General features: G+C 40.7%; 1 protein-coding gene across 1 annotated transcript in view; it reads right to left on the minus strand.

Moving 5' to 3' along the window:
• LOC132822752 (sodium/potassium-transporting ATPase subunit beta-1-interacting protein 3-like) overlaps nt 1-24180 on the minus strand; it is a 198143-nt gene that overhangs the window by 11496 nt on the left and 162467 nt on the right. The window contains exon 5 of the mRNA XM_060836053.1: nt 18578-18638. Coding sequence (XP_060692036.1) covers nt 18578-18638 — 61 coding nt within the window. The remainder of the gene's footprint in view (nt 1-18577; nt 18639-24180) is intronic.

Raw genomic sequence — 24180 nt, forward strand, 5'->3', positions numbered from 1 at the left:
TTCAAAAATATTCTAATGAAAGCATCAGTACAGCTTGGTAAGTAAGAATGTATACATACAATTACCAATTCTACCTCTCAGCGGTGACTATTCACAGTATCTAGGCCATGGCTGGAGTGCACTGAAATGTTTGTTGTAATTGGCCATTTCCTCAGCGTAAGATGTCTGCTGCATTTGTTCCTTTAACAGTTACTGCATTACAAGGTAAATTATTCAATACAAAGTGCTTTTAGATGATTCTGAAACATGAGAAAGTACTGAAAAACAAGTTCATCTTTCAGTAACAGCAGAATTTAGAAATTCTATGCCACCATTAATTTATTTTAAAAGCATTTCTTGGTGCAGTAGTTTTTCCGAGTTTAATTTCAACATCAAACAATTGCGTATAAGTCTGCTTTGTGACAGATCTAAAAGTCTCAAATGAAATAATGTGGGCAATCTTAAGGCAGCTCGAAATGAATGTAAGTATACAATAATGAGAGGTGAGAATACTCACTGATTTCAGTGAGTAGTTTTTGTGTAAGAAAAACAGAAAAAAGCTGTAAAAACAGCAGGTCAGCACGTGTGGAAACTGGACCAGTACTCTTTTTCTTTCCACAGAATCTGTTAGCCTTGTTGAGTACTTCCAGCACCCTCCACTTATTTCAGATTTCTAGTATCTGTGCTATTTTAATTTTGTAACAGTGTTTTTGTACTAAGTGTCTGGAAGGAACTTCAACCCACAGTTTGGATAGGCTGGGAAAATCTATGTCCCTACCCCAACCTTTGCAATTCAAATTGTAGAAGAGGTGTGTGGCAGATAGCCCACACACTTCAAGGAGCATCCCTGGAACATCTGGGTAACAAGGATACCTACGTCAGGCTCCTACTTATTGACCACAGCTCCACTTTCAACACCACAATTCCAAACAAACTCATCTCCAACTCCGAAACTTAGGTCATGGCTCATTCCTCTGTAACTGGATCCTTGACTTTCTGACCCATAGACCACAATCAAAAAGAATAGGCAACCACAGCTCTGCCACGATAATCCTCAACACCTATGCCCCACAAGGCTGCGTACTCAGCCCCCTACTATACTCCTTATACACTCACATCTATGTGGCCAAATTCTGCCTCAACCCCACTAACAAGTTTGCTGACGACACCACTGTTGTAGGACGGATGTCGGACAACAATGAGATAGAGTACAGGAAAGAGACTGAGTGCTTAATAGCAAGGTGGAAAGACAATAACTTCTCCAACAATGTCAACAAATTAAGGGAGCTGGTCATTGACTTCAGGAAGTAGAGTGGAGGGCATTCCCCTTTCTCTATCAGTGGTGCTGAGGTGGAGATGGTTGACAGCATCAAGTCCCTGGGAGTGATGATCAGCAACAATCTGTCGTGGTCCACCCACATCAACACAATGTCATGAAAGCACAACAATGTCTCTACTTTCTCAGGAGTTTAAAGAAATTCGGCATATCCACAAAAGCTCCTACCATTTTTTATAGGTGTACCATGGAAAGCGCCTTATCTGGTTGCATTACAGCATGGTATTGCTCTTCCCAGTACTACAAGAAACTACAGAGAGTTGTGAACATATCTCAGACCATCACGTAAACCAGCCTTCCATTCATTGGCTCCATCTATTCTTCCTGCTACCTCAGGAAAGCAGCTAGCGTAATCGAAGACCCCTCCCACCTCAGTTATACTCTCTTCAACCCTCTTCCATCTGGTAGAAGATATAAATGCTTCAATAAGTGTATGAATGGATTCAAGGACAGCTTCTTGCTGTTATCAGACTTTTGAATGGATTTCTCAAACATTAATGTTGACCTCTTTCTCTACATTCTGTTCTGCTACTTGATGCACTTTGTACAATCTGCCTTAGAGCACACAAAACAACACTTTTCACTGTATGACAACAACAAATCAAATCAAAGCGGGGGGATGGAGAGGGAGAAGGGTAATAACTGGTGCTTTAACTATTATATTGTGGCAGTGTGCCTTATTCTTATTCAACTAACTGAATTTAACCAAAGCCAGCTGGTAAACCGAACAACTGAACTGACATTTGGGAAATACGGCCATCCCGGATTCAGAAGCTAGGCACTTTTCCCCATACCTGCTTTCAATGCCTCAGGCCTCAATCTCTAATGCTTCCTCTCCAATCCTCAAGGTGTACTCTTGGCCCCTACATGAACATAAGTTGCATTAAGTGCATGCCTCATGTTCTCATCTGACCTCCTCCAGACTACCAATGCACAGCTCGAAACTTCAGTGCAGGACCATAGGAGCATTGTGTTTTTGAAATTCAATCTTTTCAAGGCATGTTAACATGGTGCTAGTAATTACCCCTTTATACTTTTTGAGAACATACAGGGAGATGTCCCATTTTCAAGGCCGATATTCCTTCATCCAATAGCATAGTTTGAAACATTCTGCTTGTTGGTGGTATCTGTAAATTTTGTTTGCTCATATAATGTCTGCACTGCAATTTCAGCAGTTTCAATACACTCTGGAACATATTTAGCAAGTGTTAGGATGCTATATAAATGTAACCTAATTCACAAGCTGCCAAGATTTGGGACAAGCCCACAAAACTCCTCAAAGCTGAAAATATCACAGAGGTACAGTATGAGGATTTTTTTTTTAAATAGGGTTCAGGGAACTTCATTTAACCCCTGCCATACAGTGCCTGGAAGGGCTTATGTTGACAGAATGTGAAAATACTGGAAGAATCTATTCCACAGCATAAACATCCCTCATCTTGGTGACAGCAAGGCTTGTTAGAAATACAAACTGCAATAAAATCTCCTGAGAGGCGACATGATAACATGGTGCATTCAAACAGTTCAGCCTTGAAATGATTTGAGAGCTGCATAACCCATAGCAGGCCAGGATCAAAAGTTGCTATCTGAGGATAAAAGAGAATAGGTTGTATTGGTCATTTTAGTTAAAGCAGATTAGGAGAGGTAGCAAAATGGAGAAAATATTGCTAAAAATGTCTTTTTTAGATTTATTCTGTATTTCCGTTTGCTGCAGAAACCTGTTTTTTTTTGTTGAAAAGGCTTGGTAATCTGGATAAGCAGATAGGATATAATGCATAATTTAATGTAATATTATCCTGAATAAACAGTTTAATATGAAAATAGCTATTGGTGCTCATAATGGAGCCCAACAAATCATAGCCAACAACAAAGGGAAATCCTCCAAAATGATTTTCAATTCAGAAGCTACACGTTTACTTCAAGGTGATGAAATGAATTATGTCACAGACAGAAGCAATTGTATACAGCATATAAACAGATCATTTGATCTAAACAGCCAGTGTTTATGCCCACATGCGCCTACTCCCAACCTATTATATCTAACTTTATTTTTCTGTACCTAGATTTCTCTATGAATCGTTAATGTTATTTGCCTCAACCCTCTGTGATAGTGAATTCCACATTCTAACCACTCTCTGGGTAAAAATGTTTCTCCTGATTTCTCTCCTGGATGTTTAGAGACTATATTATATCTATGCTCCACAGTTTGGGTCTGCCCCATAACATAGAAACATATTCTCTACTATGACACGCCATTAAACCACTTTACAATGAGAAAACAACCAATCAGGTCACCCCTCAGCCTTTTATTTTCTGGAGAATTCAGTCCTATCCTGTTTAATCTTTCTGAGTAGAATAACCTCTCAGTCTGGTATAATCCTTGTGAATCCTTCTTGCATTTTTTCCAAAGCCTCCATCTCTTGTAAAATGGACATTTGAAATGTGTTCGGTACATGAAGTATGCTTCAGCTAACTCGCTATAGAAGCTCAACAAAAAAAGCTTTTTAATTCTATCCTTCTGCAACGAGATATAGTTAAGTACCACTCTGACATATGGAAGCAGCTTTTCAGCAGCAGCAAGACACCTGGGCCAGCACCAGTACTCCCTGGGAATTTGTAGGCAATGTGCCAATGGTTTGCAATATGTAAGACTAGTGGGTCGGATTGCTCACCATCCACATGTGTTCAAAAACCTTGGACTATATGACATATCAGAAATTCAATGTAAACCGAATACAATATTGTTATGGAACAAACTGTCAAAAATGCAAATAAACTCTGAAGTGCATTAATTTCTTTGTCATTAATTCCACAAACTAGGTTGTCCCTAAATGTTTTTGTTCAGAATTAGCTAGAGACGATTTCTGTACAAATATTTTGGCACCTCTACTACTGGGGCATAATCACAGAATACTGTGGGTTGAATTCCCAGGCTATCAACTCAACTTGCTAAGCTCCTTGACTAACTGATCCTCTCCAGTCCTGAACCAGGAAGCTGAACTCTGTGCCACATGCTTGGTTTAGTTTTCTGCCTGAAAGCCTGAATTATTGATTCTAAATGGATTAGTTCCTCTGTTAAAATGACAGGGAGAGGAATTTCAGAGTCTACGTTAAGCACTCATGAGAATATCACACAAGGTATTTTAAGGGATACATTTTGATTGTTTCAAATAAATTTCATTCAGCAGACTTAAAAACTAATAAAAACTTAGAAAATAAAACTCAGACAAATGTAGAAAATACCACATATTTGTCTGCAATTCAATAATTTACTTTAAAAGACAAAATGCTAAGCTAACTTACTGATTTCAGAAATTAGGCTATATCTAGGCCGGGGGAAACAGTTATTGCTGTATGACTTTCACAGAGGTACCCCTTAATTAGCATGGAAACATATTTTGTAGGAAATATAAACTGGGTTCACGTGGCTTACAGCAGAAGACAAAGAAAGAGCTCCTAAACTGATGGCAGAATAAAGGCTTCACTGTAGCTTGCTCATAGCCCCCAGCTATTCAGCTACCTGAAATCCAGTCACATTATTGGGAGGCAGAAGACCTTTGTCATTGGTAACTGGTCACTAGTTCACAAGCCAATTCACTATATGTTGCCAACCAAAGCTCAATTTCTACACTTCTTTTCAGCTCCAGTTCATTTGTAATCACTGTGGTAATCCATAGCTATGTAAACAATGAATATCAATGAATAAGTAGCAATCCTAGCAATCCCTTCAAACAGTTCTTTGCTCATTTCAATCCACAATTTAAAAATAACACAAAACTATAAAGACAAGATCTTTACAACTTGTACCTTGTCATTGGTCCAGTAAGGAAACATCACACACTGACAATCAATCAAACAAAAATAAACACAGATGTGAGCTTTTATTTACAGAAGGAAAAAGAAAACAGCAATGAAGCAGCAGAAAGTGAACTTTGCTCCTACAATATCAACTGGATTTGGGCATCATGACCAAATAATTAAGTGTCTGACTGACTGCTGCAACCAGCTCTCATCTATTGGAAGAAATTGTTAATGAGGTTCTGTCTGGCTTGTAACACTCAATGTAGCCAAGCTTCATCATGAACAACATCAACTTCCTCCAAACCAACGTCCTTCCCCTCAAAAGACTGGTCCCATTCGCCCAGATCCTCTGCATCCAGCACAGAGCACAGTGCATCAGAATGATGTAGCATGTTCTATCCACACCATATTGGAGGGTGCCCTAGAACCAGTCCAAACCACATTTTCAGCAGCCCCAATGTTTGCTCCATCATAAGTCTGGTTGAAGCATGGACAGCGTTGTAATACACTCAGCATCAGTCAGAGGACTGCACAATGCTGTTGTGAGTTACATTCACAGTGGGTAGCCCTTAGTCTGCCAGTAAGCAGCTTTGTATTGTACATGGACCCTTGAATGCAAAAGGTATGCGAGAGTGCTCCAGGATTCATGCGTCATGGCAGCTACTGGGGATGGCGAGCACACACCTCCAGGATCACCTGAATACTAATCAAATGGACTCCTTCCTAATGATGAATACCACAGTGTTATGATCTGACCCTCTCAGTGCCATGAGTCACCAGCTTTGTTTGTGAATCCTGTTACCCAGGCTGCAGCACCGACCTGTACTGGGAACACAAATTCAACCGATGTGATCTTGCACAGATGATGTCAGTTACAGTACTGATGCATTGGTGACGTGTGACTGAGATATCTCCCATTCAGTCCCTGGACGGAGCCTGTCACACAGACATTCAGAGTGGCAGTGACCTTCACAGCCACCAGGAGAGGATGGCTTTCCAATCCTGATACCCTCAGCCCCACTCTAGAACCCAGCACTGTTCTCTCACATTGACCAAGGTTATGGAACCTGTGCTAAGACTGTCTCTCTCTCTCTCTCGTCCCCAGGAAGTGGAGCTGAGCCAGAACACATGGGGCCTCTTGTGACACCATACGTCCTGAGGGGGTGCGTGGCTGCGACTTATTCCTGAACTGGGCCCTTCCCATATTCTGCAGCAACCTTCTGCTGCTCCTGGGTATGCCAATGACCCTGGACCCTGCATCTGCCCTTGAACCACAGTGACTAACATCCCCCAGTGACTGGGCACAGGACTCTTGGTAGAAATGGCAAACAGTGGAAACAAAAAGAGTGAAAGAGGTTCTTAGATCAGAGACCATTCAGTGGTGGCATATCCTGCAGATGAGGGCTGCACACACTCCTTCATACATTGCACCTTACTATTGAGGGTCTATGATTTATTCTGCTCCAGCCTCAGTACATGCACCAATTTGGTGAATGTGTCATGCTGTCTGTGTGACCAACACAACCTCTAAAAGGGAGTGCTTGCTGTATTCTAACTCCATTTCCATCCCAGACCCACATTAAATCATTCAACTTGTCATTCAGTAGCGAATCATTAAATGATGATGAAGCAATGAAGCACAACACCCACAGGAGTTGTATCTGTACAATGGCATGGTGCAAAACACCAGCATTTGAATGATGAAAAATTGCAAATTAACTGTAGCTGGACTTTGTAAATGCCTACTTTATGTATTTGGTCCTTCAATGCCCTATTAAGCATCAGGCATAGCTCCTGCAATTTTTGCACATTAAAGAGATGCTGACTCTGCCTATTCTGGGCATTGCCCCACCCATTTTTCAGTTGCATCTTGCACCTAGAGAATGGCAAGTGATGGCAGGGAACATTGGGCATGGACAGGAGCTTTGCCTGGTCACCAGGTTACCACCCCCCTATCCCCCTGAACCTCCATGATCCCTTTTACCTCACACTATCACAACTACATATTTGCACCCATTCCCCTCATGTGGAGAGCCACAATATTGGACTTCACCTCCAATTGTCCTCACTGAGCCCTCACATTGCACAAGGAGAAGTGATAGCCTAGAGGTATGATCACTGGACTGTCAATCCAGAGGCCCAGGTCATATTCTGGGAACCTAGGTTCGAATCTTGGGCCTGCAGGATTGACCATTGCCCAATCCCTGGATTACAGTCAGAGAGATCCTCTGGTTACGAGAGGCCAAGTCAGATGAATGAACCTGGCCAAACTGCAGGTCTGTGTGCAGAGTGTGCCAAAACTGATCACCCAACAGACAGTGACCAGCCCCCCCCCCACCCCAACTTCACTGGACAGAAGACTGCCCTCGCCCACTTTCCAACAGGACCAGGCTGTTAAATAAATGTGCAGCACATTTGCTACACAGGCAGCTGGCACATGCTATTGGTGGTAGATTATCACACAACATGCTGCTGCCCTACAAACAGATACCTATTGACAAGCTGTGTGTCTGCACTAAATAATGCCAGAATGGCATTACTAATAGCTTTTAACTTGGCAAGGCAAGGCATGGATGCTGGGAGTTGGCATAGAGGTACTAAGGGACCAGTGCTGAATGCAAGTGAGCCACCTTAGATCACAGCCTGGTCCAATCTGTTAACCGGGTACCTGTCCATGCACACAAAGTATCATTGCAGCAGCATTTCAACCTTTGTTGCCATGCACCCAGCAATGGTGCTTTGATAGTTGTGAGCCACTAGCAGATGCCAATGTCCTTGAACAAGGAGTGTGTGCAGCAGGTGACCATGCATTGAGCTGTTTGGTGCTGAGCAATATAGATGCTCCTCAGAGCCATCACAACGCTGAAGCCACCAGGTACTTGCTCTGACTTACATGTCAAGAATTCCTGACATCTAGCTTGTTTGACACAATTGGTAAAACATGAAGCTCAATACAAGGTTCTTTTTCGGAATGGTGGCTGGCGATGAGCGGTGTCCCACAGGGTTCAGTGTTGGGGCCACAGCTGTTCGCATTATATATTAATGATTTGGCTGAAGGGACTGGGGGCATTCTAGCGAAGTTTGCAGATGATACGAAGTTAGGTGGACAGGCAGGTAGTACTGAGGAAGTGGGGAGGCTACAGAAGGATCTAGACAGTTTGGGAGAGTGGTCCAGGAATTGGCTGATGGAATTCAATGTGAGCAAATGTGAGGTCTTGCACTTTGGCAAAAAGAATAAAAGCATAGACTACTTTCTAAATGGTGAGAAAATTCGTAAAGCCAAAGTACAAAGGGATCTGGGAGTGCTAGTCAAGGATTCTCTAAAGGTAAACAGGTTGAGTCCGTGATTAAGAAAGCGAATGCAATGTTGTCACTTATCTCAAGAGGGTTGGAATATAAAAGCAGTGATGTGCTACTGAGACTTTATAAAGCTCTGGTTAGGCCCCATTTGGAGTACTGTGTCCAGTTTAGGTCCCCACACCTCAGGAAGGACATACTGGCACTGGAACGTGTCCAGCGGAGATTCACACGGATGATCCCTGGAATGGTAGGTTTACCATATGAGGAACGGCTGAGGATCCTGAGATTGTATTCATTGGAGTATAGAAGATTAAGGGGAGACTTAATAGAGACGTACAAGATAATACATGGCTTGGAAAGGGTGGACGCTAGGAAATTGTTTCCATTAGGCGAGGAGACTAGGACCCGTGGACACAGCCTTAGAATTAGAGGGGGTCAATTCAGAACAGAAATGCAGAGCCATTTCTTCAGCCAGAGAGTGGTGGGCCTGTGGAATTCATTGCCACAGGGTGCAGTGGAGGACGGGACGCTAAATGTCTTCAAGGCAGAGATTGATAGATTCTTGTTGTCTCGAGGAATTAAGGGCTACGGGGAGAACGCTGGTAAGTGGAGTTGAAATGCCCATCAGCCGTGATTGAATGGTGGAGTGGAGTCGATGGGCCAAATAGCCTTACCTCCACTCCTATGTCTTATGGTTTTATGGTCTAATGAGGCAAGTCAAGCATTATGAGATTTTTAACAAGTTGTAATCACCTGTAGTAGGCAACTTCCCATTGTCTGATAAGAATCTCAATACTCCACATCACAAAAGCATAAAAAGAGCTCTCAACATCAAGATGGTCCTTGCTGGGCTTCTCATTCAATTCTGCCACAACCCTTGCCACATCCCATGTTGCACACCCCCCTACAATATTCCTCCCTAGGTTCTAGTTTTATCCTTCAATACTTGGCTATGAGAAATGTAACATGGCAGAAGAGGGTTGTTGCATAAAGATGAAGGGTAGAACTACTGCCTTGTCTTTAAACATTGAAAATGTTCCTAGTTGCAAAGATACATACTACAAACAAGCACCTCTAAATCCAACCAAAATATCGCATGCACATACACATATAAGTTTATGGGATGAATTTGCATTTGCAGAATTGTATTTGCAGATACATTTGATTTTGTTCAAAAAGCACACAATCTATTGAAAGTCATTTTTTTTTTAATGATCCATGTGACATTTTATAAATTCCTACTTTGGAAATAGAACCAGCCTGACTCAAGATTGGAATACATACAGATTCTAACCTCACACCTTTAATGCACTGTCTGAGCTGAGATGTCACTTTTGTTTCATAAAACTTTAAGTTATCTTGGGAACGTGACCTGAAAGAAGTTCTGGGATTTACTTATTAATTAATTGAAACCTGCAGCCCATTCTAAATGATGAAAGACTTAACAGCAATATCGCATCAGTTGTATGACACTATCACCTCTTGCTATAAATTCTGTGTCTCCAACTCCACTAGTTACCTGACGAAGGAGCAGCGCTCTGAAAACTTGTACTTCCAAATAAACCTGTTTGACTATAATCTGGTGTTGTGCGATTTTTAACTTTGTCTACCCCAGTCCTACACCGGCTCCTTCCCATTACATATTTGAGTTTACTTGAATCCCCAGTTGATGCCCACATTGTGTGGAAAAAGTAGAAGTGCCCTAAACTTCTTGAATACAAATAAGCATTCAACTAATTTATAACTAACAGTAATCATTTACAAATATTTCACTGGAGCTATGGCTGATGTCCTGAAGCACTCAAGGTTCAGTATCTTTGTATCTTCTGTTAAGGATAAATGAATCAGACCAGGTCCTCAAACAAATCATCTTTTCCTTTCCAAACTAACAACTAATTCAAAGATCTGAATTGACAGGCCTGAAGACAAGTTGTAGGGAATGCATTAAAACAATCTCATGATGGGGCTTTTGTGAGCATAGTGGTAATGTCTCTACATCTGAGCCAGGAAGCCTGAATTCAAGTCCCATCTGTTCTATAGGTGTGTAGCATGGCTTCTGAACAGGCTGATTAGAAAATATCTAAAACAACCTCAGTAAATGCAAATACAGAACATTACATAACCAGGATATAATAAGGAAATGGTTTTTAAATAATGTTTCTAAGATTTATTACATTTTGTGGACTAGGAAAAGCTAGCATGTTACCCAGCATGATTCCTCATTCCTGATGAAGGATTTTGCCTGAAACATCGATTTTCCTGCTCCTCAGATGCTGCCTGACCTGCTGTGCTTTTCCGGCACCAGTCTAATCTTGACTCTAATCTCCAGCATCTGCAATACCCACTTCTGCCTACGTTACCCAGCACCTCATCCCTCTACTTTCCCTCTCTCTTTCCCCTTCAGCATTCATTTCCAGTCTCTTACCTTGGTGCCTGCTTCTCTCACATCATTCCCATCAGCAGCCAGATTTGAAGAATTTATGTTGGACCCAATAACTAAAATTAACCAGACCATACTTCCTTCATTATCTATAGGTACAATTATCAGCAATCATTCGCTAACAAGCATAATTGTCCATCTGGGAAATAACACTGCATTTCCTAATCTACACAACATTGCTAAAATTGAGCCCAAATCTTTCTGACGTGATGGTTTTCTCAGCTGATGATATAAAGGGAATAAATTCCGTAGTTTGTGAGTATGGTTTTAAAGAATAGAACGTGTACATGGTGTGGAAAGAGCTCAATAACATCAGATAAGTAAGTAATGTGAAATCATCCCGATTGTAAATATTCCTGTAGCTTCTGGATCTACTGATCACACTGATACTCTACTGGGTGACTCTTTGTGTAACCTTAAAAATTACCAATATTGTATGCATTTTGAAAATTAAAAAGTGCCAGAATTCAAATTCTGATAGATTTGCTAAACAGCTCTGAAAGGAAGATTTACTTCAATCCATCAGAATAACTGAAAACTTCAGAATGTGACACATACTAATGATTACAACCACTTTTTTAAATGACTGAAACAAACAAGATAATCAAAATTAGGCACAAATACAGTAATCTGGGTCAGTGGCCATGTTAGCTGGAGACAGCATTAACTATTGATGTCATGTCACAAGTTATTAGTTCAAATTGTACATCAGGCATAAGGGAAAGAATAAAAACTGCATTTGGGCACTAAAACATTGAACAACTACAGTTCAACTACATGCTAAAATAAACAAATTCATTTGGGAATAAACTAGGTGTGACTGACAGAAAATCTATGCATAAATAAAAGTAATCCACATTGACAGAGTCATGGAAGTAATGTTCTCTAACAAGATATATTTACCTTCTTTCATAGAACATGATAGAATTCTGCAATTTAAGTCCAATGCACTTGTACTTAATCATTTAAGACTTGCTGTGTGGCATAAACCAGACTGAAGGGTGCAGGAAATATAACACAAAATTCCATGGCATAAATTGCAATTTATTTTTAAAAAGCACTACCAGAAGATTTTGGCATTGCAAAACAGTAGATATGTGACAGGATATATTGTGGGCAAAAACTGAGAATCCAGCCTACATTTAAAATTTTCTATGAAAGGATTCCTGTCACAGGAACTATATTTATAATGAAGATACATTGACAGTTCCTGTGGAAGTAAGTATCATACTGATGTGATTCAGGGCCTCAGGCTGATGAAGTACATGCTGCACACCTCATGAGAAGGTAATAAATTCTACAATTTACTTAATTGTGATATAATCAGTCAAATCTGTCTTCTTTCCCCGTTCATTAATCCTTTCACCTGAGCTGTTTTAATCTGCAACCTTCTCAAATGGGAGAGATACTGCGACAAGAGAAATGAAAGATAAACCAAAGGGTGAGCAGAAAGACAATACAACGCGATAAAGGAAGGACAGAGAGAGAGAGAGAGAAATGGGAAAGCAAGTCTGAAGGTAAGAGAGGGCAAGAGGGGAGCGAAGGATGAAAACAGGGTGAGGAAGAGGAACGAGATTGAAAAGCAATAGAAAATGAGAAAAAAAACCTGTATTCCGTGTTACAAGTAAAATTGCATCTAAACCAGGCAAAAACTTATCAGCCTAAAATTGGAAGAGGGAGATGCCACACTGTTTTCAAATGCTATGCAGCCAATCTTTGGTAGATTTTCAATTTTATTATTCTTCTTTACTATTTTGAAACAATATTTTATTGTTTAGGAATGGCATTCTCGTGTATCTAGGGCCTTGCAAAATACTTTCAGTATGGCTGGAAAGAAGGGCATACTAATTAAAAGTTAAAATTTAAAATATTATTACAAACAATAAAAGAGCTTCCATGACCTGTGCCTGATAGAAAAGCCATGCCTTTGCATAATCAAATCAGTAGCCTTATAGTTGCATAAGGTGTTATTATTGGCCTGCCCTGGACTCAACCATTTCTAAATTTGGCCATGTAAAGCATTGGTGCAGTCGTTAATAAACAAGGCAGGAGTTCAAGACATATTTTCCTGAACATGGAGTTTGGAGGAGCAGGCAGCTCACCCTTCCTCTACTCTCACACTCAGCGACTGCGACTTTCCTTCCTGATAAACTCCCCAATCCATTCAACCTCTTTCCAAGTTCCTCAAAATCTAATCTAGGAGCCATTGCCATCAGCACAATACCTTGATTTTCAAGTTCGATTTGAACAAGCTGCCTGGAGATAGCAGAGGCTTTCTGAATCCTACCATCACGCTCAAATGTGAGGGAAATAGGTCACTCACCTATGGTTTTTCTCAAATTTGTGAGTCAAAGGTTAGAGGGCAGAACCACAACCAATCATCTCATCATCTGGACTAAAAACATTAGCTTGCTTTCTCTCCTTGGATGCTGTCTGACCCAATGTGATCTCCAGCATTTTGCTGTTTTCAGTACAGATTACAGCATCTGCAGTAATTTGCTCCCATAACCAATTGGGGTGGCAGTACCACTCTCAAAGCTGGAGGGTCAACAGGAGCCCATTAGGTTTAAAGCAGCAGCAAGATGAAGGGTAAATGAAAGCGAGCCACCTCATTATTTTAATACATTAATAAATAATGAATTCCGTTTTGAATTGATCTATAAACTCAATGGTTTGCATCCTGCATGAAAAGTGTACATTTGCATGTAAACTGGCATTCAGGGAAATATCGCATTTAAGCGGAAATTATTTTCCCTCTTGAAGAATTTACTTTTTAAAAGACAGAGGTGGAAACAAAACTAGGAAATGGAATTCTCCATGGCCATTTCAATGGTTGCACAATAAAACCAATAAGTCAGTTATAAAACAAGAGAATTTAATCAAAATGCATTAGGAAATAATTTCAAGAGATACACACAAAACCTACCAAGCCTAAGGATAGAATTACCTTGCAAGGCCCTGGGTGCATGGTAATGACATTCCTACAAATAAAAGCTACTCATATTGCTGCAAAATAGCAAAACAAAAGACAAAATTGAAGATGTCTCACCAAATATAATCTTTATCATAGTCTTTTATGAGAAACAGCTATAACAAGCTGGTCAGTTGTTATTACACATGCCTAACTCCCCTTAAGGTGAAGGTGATAAGAGTGCGAACCTCTTGAGCCACAACAGTCCATCTAGTGCAGGTTCACCTGCAATGCTGTTGGGAAGGAATTTCCAGGATTTTGACCCTACAACAGTGAAGAAACAGCAATAAAGTTCCAAGTCCGGATTGTTGTGGATCAGGGGGGATTTTTCAGGTGGTGGTGTTTCCATGCATCTTCTGCCCTTAGGTGCAGGCCACAGATTTGTAAGGTGCTATTGATGAGCCTTGGTGAGTCACTGTGATATATCTTTTAGATGGCTTACACTGTTGTTGGGATGGCAATCATCCAGTTAAGTGCAAAGCATTCCATACACTCCTGACATGTGCCATGTAGATGGTGGGCAGAATTTGGCAAAACGGGCAATGAGTTACTTGATGCAAATTTCATAGTCTCTGATCTGCTTTTGTAACTATTGTATTTACATGGCTATTCCGGTTTAATTTCTGGTCAATGGCAATCCCCCCAGGGATGTTAACAATGGTGCATCGAGAGATAGTTATGCCATTGAATGTCGAAGAGAAATGATTAGATTCTCTCTCTTGTGCGTAAGAACCAAGGGCACAATTTTTCTTTTTCCAGAATAAGTTTGGGGACTGATTATGATTGGTATTGACAAGCCTCTGAAACCACTGAGAAAGCTTGCAACATGATAAGCTAATCAACTTGTAAAGTGTTAACCAGCGAGCTTTAGCAAGTTTCTTGATCCCTCTCAGGCTTCCCAGCCAGAAACCAGCAACTCGTTGGTCCTAATGACATTATTGAGGCCTACTTTTTAAGAGCATCAACAAAGAGAAGGCAGGTCATTTCCTTTAGCTTCTCATAGGAAGTGAGTGGTTGAGTGGCTGGTGAGAGGCTGGTTTAAGGTAAAGAGTAGCTTTCAGGAGGCACCCATTTTCCTGTTATATGACACTCTGAATGCACCAGTGTTGACCATTTCCATTCCAGATGTCACTCTAATGACCCATTCGGGATGCCATTTTTCTTACCTATTGGGAAGGCATATAATTGGAAGGACGGTGAGCTGAGGCCTTTAATGAGACATTACTTGACCATTTAATGGCCTTAATTGCTGGTGAGTCATGGCGGTTTCCACTGGACCTTCTGGCACTACACTTGATTTGTGAGATAGCAAGAATCGCTTCAAGGCCAATCATTCAATTATTGCCCCTTCCAGTGACCTCTCTCTCTCCACTTCCAGAGAGGTGAAATTGCATCCCAAAAGTAGCCTAATGAATAACATTAATACATATTAAAGAATGATAATTAAAAGTGTAAACTTTATTTCAGGGCTTGATTCATGTTCATTGATTATCTGAGCTCTGTATATTCACTTTTTAATCATTACTAATACTACTCTAAACATTTTGTGATAAGTAACAATGCTTAAGCATCAAATGCCAATTGTTTGTTGCTACTTTCCTTTTATTTCAACAAATTGGCCTCTGGTCAAACCAGAGAAGTAGAATTTGACAAGCAGTTATCAGTCCATTGCAACATCTCTCTGCTGCTAACTGATGTCACCAATTTAGGTGAGAAATTAAAAATTATTTGAGTAAAGGTGAAGCTAGGAAACATTCTCCTGCTTTCTAACGACCTGTGGGGTGAATTTCAAAGGGCACCTATTCCAACTTCGCACAGATATCAGGTGTTTATGTTTACTTTTACTGTTGGGTGGAAACTGTCCGGTGGTGGATTGGCTCCTATATTTATATAATGATCCATTTTTATTTCCGTGGAAATCAGTAGACTCACCAAATAAGGTAGGTAGCATATTTTATGAAAAAAAATGAAACAAGCGAATTTTTTCTACATTTAAATTGCATGAACACACTCATGAATATATGCATATTTTGAACTATTTGCAATACGTAGTCATGAGCCACGCCATTTTTCTAATGGAGCACTTTAGTCTCTGCTTTCAAAATTGTTTTAGACAAACTAAAGTAGCTCAATTTATTTAAAATACTACCAAGCATAGACTACCTTGCAATTACTTTTCAAAGAAAAGAGCATAAGGCAAGAGTTAGACACCAATGAAGCAGTGATATACACTCCATTTATCCAACTGCTGCTTACCCACTTTCCAGGTGAGAAATTAATGGTTATGAATTGAAAATATGCAGAAAATCATTCATAATAACAGTTCACGCACAATTTAATAGAAGCAGGTGCATTGTTCTTGTTGAAATGCAATGTAAAACATTTCAGCTAAAATTCAGTCGACTTTGTGGTTACATTCAAATGGTCTTAATACTTTCTTCCTTATAAAAGATTCTCAGGAAGATGCCCCTTTATAAGCCAAGTCTTGGATTTGGAAAATCCCATTTGGGGTGAATTTATTGCAGTTTGGTTTAGATGTAGGATTGTTAATGACAGTGTCTTGACAATGGGCCATAGCCTGAATTACTTCCAGGCACACAGAACTTAAGTAAGGCAGGTTGCATTGTTTTTAAGGCGGGACATACAAGCCAGAGTTGCCTGAGAATATAATTCAGTGACTGTCTGGCAAATTCCCATGTGGATTATGTTCAGCCCCATGAGAGATCCTGGAATGTCACACTAAGGAGGGTGTCAAGGGATTTCAGAGCAATACTTTAAAGGAAGAAATACAATGCAAAAAAACCTGAATCACTTTCCGTGAGTTATAGCCCCCAGACCATGAACATGAAGAGATGTAGTAGCAAGTAGTCTAGGAAAGAGCCAAATCTGTCTTTGCCCTTCAAGAATACACAAAAGAGGAGTTAAAACCCATCTGCACCTCTGGTGCTGGGGTGCTGGTATGCTGTTCTAATGCTAGTGCGCTATTCTTGTAATATGGTATTAGAGTGCTAAACTGGTGTTATAATACTTCTGGGATGGAATGTGCTATGAATGTTACAGCTGAAAGACATCTATGAGACATGTCAGCACTCACAGGTAAAAAGTTAAATGATGGAATGGCACTCTTTCTCTGAATGCTGGAAACAAAAGCCATAGTTGAACAATATGGTTAACCTGTAAAACCAAGAATCTCCAACCCAACTGCTCAAGTGTCAGATCAATGCCACCCAAATCATCTAATTTATTGGCTGCAACCAATGTTCCTCCAAAGCTAGTCATTCCAAGGATCTAATGTCACCATTCCCAGTACTGACTACCGCTTTTGAAGTTGATCTCATTCATAGACCTTGGATATCCACGCTGAAGTGAAACAAATTAGATGAAAGATAAGCTGCAATGTTTCACTATCTACTGTGCATGAACAATACATTGTATACCTTTAGTATAAACGCTATCTTTTTACTCACTTCTCATCTCTAATCTGAATGCATATGTGCCATGTTTTATTTTTCCTCACATTAGTAACTAATAACATCAATCTTTCTTTAACTCAAGAATGCCTGTTTATACTCCTTTCAAAAACATAAAGATATTGGAATTGAGAACGTTAACCAGAAGGAAAGATATAAGTTAACCTTGTTACGACTGAGAGGAAGTGGGCTGAACAAATAAAGGGGAGCCAAATTGCTCCCTCCTCACCTGTGATCATACAAGAGGGACTTTGTCTTAACATTATGATTAGGACTGATGCTGCCTTCACAATAGGTTGAATGGATAGGGATTTCCCTTTCCATCCTATCCCCACTATCATTATCATGGAAAAGTCTAAAATCTTGTTCATTTCAACAGCTTTATCTATTTACTCTCATACTTAAATTTAACAAGACATTCAAAGCTGCTTCATGACCTGTCGTCAGACTTTGGTCAGCAAGAGATTGAGAAGGTGGCCATGGGTGCAGCTGAAAAATTACTGTATCTAAAAGCAGTTGGAGAGATGAAACAATGTGGAAAGGTTTATCATAGAGAGTTCTAGAGTGTGGGAGAAGGTGGCTGAACCAAACTAAAGAAAACTGTCAGCTGCATATTTCTGCATTTGAAGTTTTGGTTCCAGCCAGTTATTTGCTTGTTACCTTTATGATAGCACTGCTTTCTCCAAATACAAACATTTTTCAGTAATAATGTTATCAGTTGTTGATCTGTCTGTGAAACAGTACTGAAACTGACTTGCATGTGTGAAGCAATAATGCCATTACATTTTACATCCATTGTTTCTCTTTCCACATAAAAGTACAACAAAAGGCAGTGCTCAAGCACAGACCTAGCGTGAACAGGCAAAATCAGCAATGAAAACTGTAAACGCTAGAAACCTTGGTAATGGACAATCTCTTTTCTATTTAATTCAGCTCCAATAATTCAATGTTTTAACTCTTGACAATATTTTAACTTGGCTTTGATGAATTAATTTGATCAGGAATCCTGTCCCTCCAGTTTTTTTTTGTTACATTCAAGTCACATGCTTTACACACAGAAAATCAGTGATGTATTTGTTGCAGCTGCTATGGCACTGTGACTGCTAGATCTTCTCCCTTAATGCCAGAAGTCATTGAAGCTGAAACCTATAATTCACATGGGTTTGAAAAAGGAAAGCCTACTTCACTTTCTCACTGAAAGCTGTTACAGCTGGCCCACTTCACACATAACCTGTCTCGCTCTAATTAAGCAGTTAACAGTTTCACACACCACTACTTACAGCTGTCTTCTTCCTCTGTAAAGACGCTGATAACATAACATCCATAGACAAATCCAATGAGCTGCAAAAGAAAGAGAAGCTTAAAAATAATTGCAAACTCTTTTTAACTGTACATTTAGACTTAAATCTGCCTCCTGCCAATCTTAATATCAGAACAGTACAATGGAATATCCTCAATAAAAATATTCTCAAGCAAAAAAAAATTTCACAAATGTTATGTTCAAGTGCTTCATAATGTTCTATTATCAATGTAAAGTCATAGGTAATATATCTGAGACATCCCAAAGCAAGTCATAGCCATTGAAGTGGTATTGAAGTACTGTTGTAATAAATGCAGCAACCGATTCGCACACAAGTTTCACAAAGCGAGACACTGCTATACTGACAATTTGTTTCCATGATATTCATTGAGATCTAGGCCTTTGGATATGTCAGGCCTCAACAACTGGGGCCCATTGCATTTGGTTTGGGACCAGGAACAACACTAGGGCTCCTCATGATTTTTAATCGCTGCTCCTGAATTGTGGGATAAATGTTGGTCAAGCCATTATGGATAATTCCCATGCTCTTCAAAAAATCTTTTATGTGCACCTGAAAGAACAGATGAGGTCTCTATTCAATAAATGATTGAAAAGACAATTTCACCAATCCCATTATATCTGTAGTTTATAAACAACTATCAATCTCAGCTTTTTAGCTAGTGATTGATTGGACATCGTTTATTATTGAAGAAGGAGTTTCCAAACTTGTATCACCTTTTGCATGTTTCCTCATTCCACATTTGAAAGTTATGGCTCTAATTTTTAAATAATGCCCCCAATCCTAGACTCTTAAACAGTTTATCTACTCAATTTGTTGTCCTTAATATTTTGAAAACTTTGATCAAATCACGTCTTAACCATCTAACTTCCAGTGAATACAGCCTTAGTTTATGTAATACAGGAGTAGGCCCTTCAATTCTTCCAGCCTGCTTTGCCTTTCTATATGATGGTGGCTGATCATTGAGCTCAATAGCCTAAACCTGCCCTCTCTCCCACATCCCTTTAGTCATAAGAGTTATAGCTATCTCCTCTTGTAAACACCTAATGTTTTGGCCTCAACATTTTCTGTGGTGGTGAATTCTACAAGTTCACCATTCTCTAGGTAAAGAAATTTCTCTTCATCTCAGTCATGAAAGGTTTACCCCTTATCCTTAAACCATGACCCCTGGTTTGGCCTCCCCCATCCTTCCTGCGTCTAACTTGTCTAGTCCTGTTGGAACTTTATAGGTGTCTATGAGAGCCCTCCTCATTCTTCTAAACTTCTGTGAATCCAATTGTAACTAATTCAATCTCTCTTCATACTTCAGTTCTGATATCCCAGGAGTCAGACTGGCAAACCTTCACTGCTCTCCCTCTACAGCAAAAATATCCTTCCTCAGGTAAGGAGACCAAAACTGGACACAAAACTCCAGATGTGGCCTCACCAATGCCCTGTGTAAGCTCTGCTCATAATTGAACCCTTGGCATCAGATAGCATTCCAGTAAATCTACATTACACTCCTTGCAAGGCCTATATATCCTTTCTTACAAGTGGTCCTCCAAACCATTCACAATACTCCAGTGTGGCCTTACTAAGACTTTGCTCATTTGCAGCATACCTTTGTATTCTATTCCTCCAGACCTAAAGCATTCATTAGCCTTTTTGATTATTTTGTGTAAATGTCCATGGCAGCTTCCACAAATTGGCTCCTAACTCTTACAGCCTAAGATCTGCACTAAATGTACACAGTTTAGTTGCTAAAATGGTCTGTGCTTTTTAATGTTTCCCGATGATAGTGCTGCTCTGAGCAGGACAATCTGGGCAACCAAAGTTGTTAGTAAGAATACAAGACTTATCAAAGGACAAATTTGTGACTGCAAACAGAAAGTTCTTTTTTGAAAAGAGATCTGCAACTGTAACATTGGGTGGAATCTTACTTTGTTTTTGATAAGTCCGCATTGTATTAAGTTTTTTGAAGGCCTATCAAGTTCTCATCCAGCAGCTTACCAAACTAATTGAATTCATCATCTATCACACCACTCTGGCATTTCTCACATCCATTTCTCGCCCCCAGTCACCACTCAGCAGAAATCTGCTGGAACACCAACATCCCTGGCATGCATTTCAGCTCTGAAAGGCTGCTGTCCACTCGGACTAGCACTGGCATTCCAAAATTTCCCGGCTTGCTGACAGAGTCTGAACATGTCAGAAAAAACGAAAATGGGGCCACAATTCTCTGGCAGGGATCTGGAGTTCCTGGTTATGGGTAGTGCAGAGGAGAGGAGTTACTTTTTTCAAAGGACAGACAGACAAGGACATGCCACCATTTCCTGGCATCAGCCTCAGCCCAGCCATGCACCTTCTGCTCATCTATCACTGGCCTATCACTAATATCCACCATTAGTACTCACTCCTTACTCCCTGCCTTCTGGAACTCCCTCAAATGTCAACACTGCAATTCCTCACCTCCTTCCATATTTTCAAAGTCACCAAAAAACTCATCCCTTTAACTAGGCTTTTACCTCATGCCCCTCCTTTCCTTCTTCTTGGATGTCCGCTCCACTCTGTTATATATGGGGCATTTATCTGTCTGTGTGGATGGAATTCTCCCAGCCCCTGAACAATGTCATGCCAGTTGGGAAAATGTGTTGAAGTCTGATCAATGACCTTCTCAACATCAAGGAACAAAGGTTTTGCACCCAATTTTGTACAGTGAGATCAGTATCTTGTTAGTGGGTGGTGAGAGGCTCCTTTCCAAGCATTGATATCTTATTACTGCCTATCTTTATCACACTGGATATTCTCCGATAAAACAGAAAAAAAACAGACAGTGGCAATTCCTGACATGAAAGTCAGAACAGGTCCCTAGTGGCTCCAGCTTGTTCTTGGAGCCTATAACTTGGTCAGTAGTCCGCCATGTCTCAGGGAATGCTGTATGGAATCCTCCCTCTCCATGGAGGTTGCCATCGGATACACACTAATCTCACCACCATATCATGGTACACCTCTGACTCATTTAAGAAATATTTTTCCATTTCATTACTGCAGTTTGGATGTGCATCAATACCTTTAATTGCAATGCTACTGTCAGAATGCTTTGCACCCAGGGTCATGTATCCATCTCATTTCAGAGGGGTGCACCTCAGGGCTCTTCACTTATTTTTGATTAGATTCCCTATAGTGTGGAAACAGGCCCTTCGGCCCAACTAGTCCACACCGAACCTCCAAAAAGTAACCAACCCAGACCCAATCCCCCTAACTAATGCACCTCTTTTTTTTCAATCCATTATTTTAGATTAGGTTCCCTACAGTGTGGAAACAGGCCCTTCAGTCCAACCAGTCCATACCAACCCTCTGAAGAGTAACCCACCCAGACCCAGACCCATTTCCCTTTGACGAATGCACCTAATACTATGGACAATTCACCATGGCCAATTCACTTGACCTGCAGATCTTTGTGACTGTGGGAGGAAACCAGAGCACCTAGAGGAAACCCACACAGACACAGGGAGAATTTGCAAACTCCACACAGACAGTCACAAGGCTGGAATTGAACCTGGGACCCTGGTGCTATGAGGCAGCACTGAGCCACCGTGCTTTGTGCACACTTCGATACTCACAGCTTCTCTGCCTTGCCGTTGTACATTTTGCTACCTCATTCAGAACATACAAACTCAAAGTACCTGTTTTGCCTTACCTTCTGGCACAGACACAGAGCCAGGCAGCTTGTCATAGTTGTCAACAATCATCAGTCAAGAGGGGATGGAAGAATGTGTCGATGTACAGCAACATGCTACATCAATGTCACACCTATAGCATGTGCCTGCTACCTACACAGCAAATATGTTGCATGTGCTTTAACCAATGGCAATGTCTCATAGTCTAAGGGGAGTGGTCAGTCAGAGAGTGAGTCCCAATCAATCTTGGGACTCTGTTTCCTGAAGGTCATGGGTAATCAGAGTCCAAGACTATGATAAGCAAGTTGGGGAGCCAATTTTAGAAATTGGAAGTAGCAAGCTGGGATGCAGAGGAACAACAGTCATGAGAGACAACAGCTCAATATATCAGGGTAGGTGACAATAGCACATTGGAGCTCATGGATTACTATGAGAGGACGAATCATTGATGGCCACTATTACTCTGGTTTCGATGGTAGGACAGTGAACCATGGTGTTTGGCATGGCTAAGCTGTGTGCCCAGCACTCAGGGTACACCACTGGAAGAGTAGGACATCTCTGGAAGAGTTGGGTAGGAAGGTATGGAAGCTTGGAACTAATGGGGTTAACAAAAAATGCAAGGAAGAAAGGAACAAGACGACTTTAGAAGTAGTGGGGTGGGTGGGGGGGAGGGGTGAAGAGAGATCATCTATATTACCAGGCTGAGCCTGGAACTCACTCTGCGATGTCACACCTATTTGCCTTCCATTCTGATCCAAATCACAAATATACAATGGGAATGCAAAATGGATGTCACCAAGCTCAGAGTGGGTTCCTGTGTGAGCATACAGGCTGTCTTTGTGAGCCGTGTGAGGCCTTGTCGAGGGACAATCACATAATTGGCACTTACAAATTACTAACTGTAGACAATTATAACCATAGAATGCTGCATGTGAAATGCAAGCAGTACGAAACAATATAGGATACAAATCCTGGACACCAACGGTCTTGACCATGTCTTAGTTAATTAAAAATTGATCATTATCATCTCTGGGATGTATAAGTAACTGCAGGCTCCTGTGGATCACAACTCTCAAAGCCAATTCAAGGTGTCTTAGGCTGCTCAGAAGCCTGGAGCTGAATTCCTCACATCTTGAACTGTATGTGTTTGACGACATACCCTTATATGAAATTCTGCCTTCCTGTGAAATGGAATGGAGGTGGGGTGTTTGGGAACAAGGTCTAATTAATCCTACATAACCCTTCTAACCTCCTACAGTATTTATACAGTATTGCTTAGACTTCAGAATGAAGTGCCTATGTCAAAACTCCATGTAGAGGCATTCCCCACTGCAGGGAGAATTACACTAAACCATCAGTGTGAATGATGTTAATGCTGACTGCTCACATTATTAAGAACCTGTTCTGCTTCTGATATTCCCTAAACAGTCTCATTGGAAATGTGACCAATGGATTCAGCCATATGGATTCATTATCACTGTGGGTTGCTGTGCCACAAAGCTGCAGAGAAATACAGTAACAGATGTACAAGAAAGCCCAAGACCAGCAGCAATCTCTAGCAACAGTCAGACAACCTCCACAGAAAGAGCTGATAGACCGCTCAGGGTGTGGACAATGTGCAGAAGGCTCAGAGTCTCTCATCCTTAATGCCATTTCCTCCACATGATCAAAACACATTGTTGTCACAAGCTGAAGATTGTGACAAAGCTGCTTCTTTAACAAGGTTATGCTGTTCTTGGCTTTATTTTTAAGGGAGGTCATAATCAACACAGACTCAGAAAAGTCTGGGGATGAAGGGTTTTAGGGCTAATTTATTTATAGCTAATAGACACTGCCTCAGGCAGTAGGCTTTCAAGTGTTAAAAACGAACAATTGTACAATAAAAGGGGAGTGGCCAGTTCTCTC

This window comes from Hemiscyllium ocellatum, chromosome 15, assembly GCF_020745735.1.
Source record: "Hemiscyllium ocellatum isolate sHemOce1 chromosome 15, sHemOce1.pat.X.cur, whole genome shotgun sequence".
NCBI classification, from domain to species: domain Eukaryota; kingdom Metazoa; phylum Chordata; class Chondrichthyes; order Orectolobiformes; family Hemiscylliidae; genus Hemiscyllium; species Hemiscyllium ocellatum.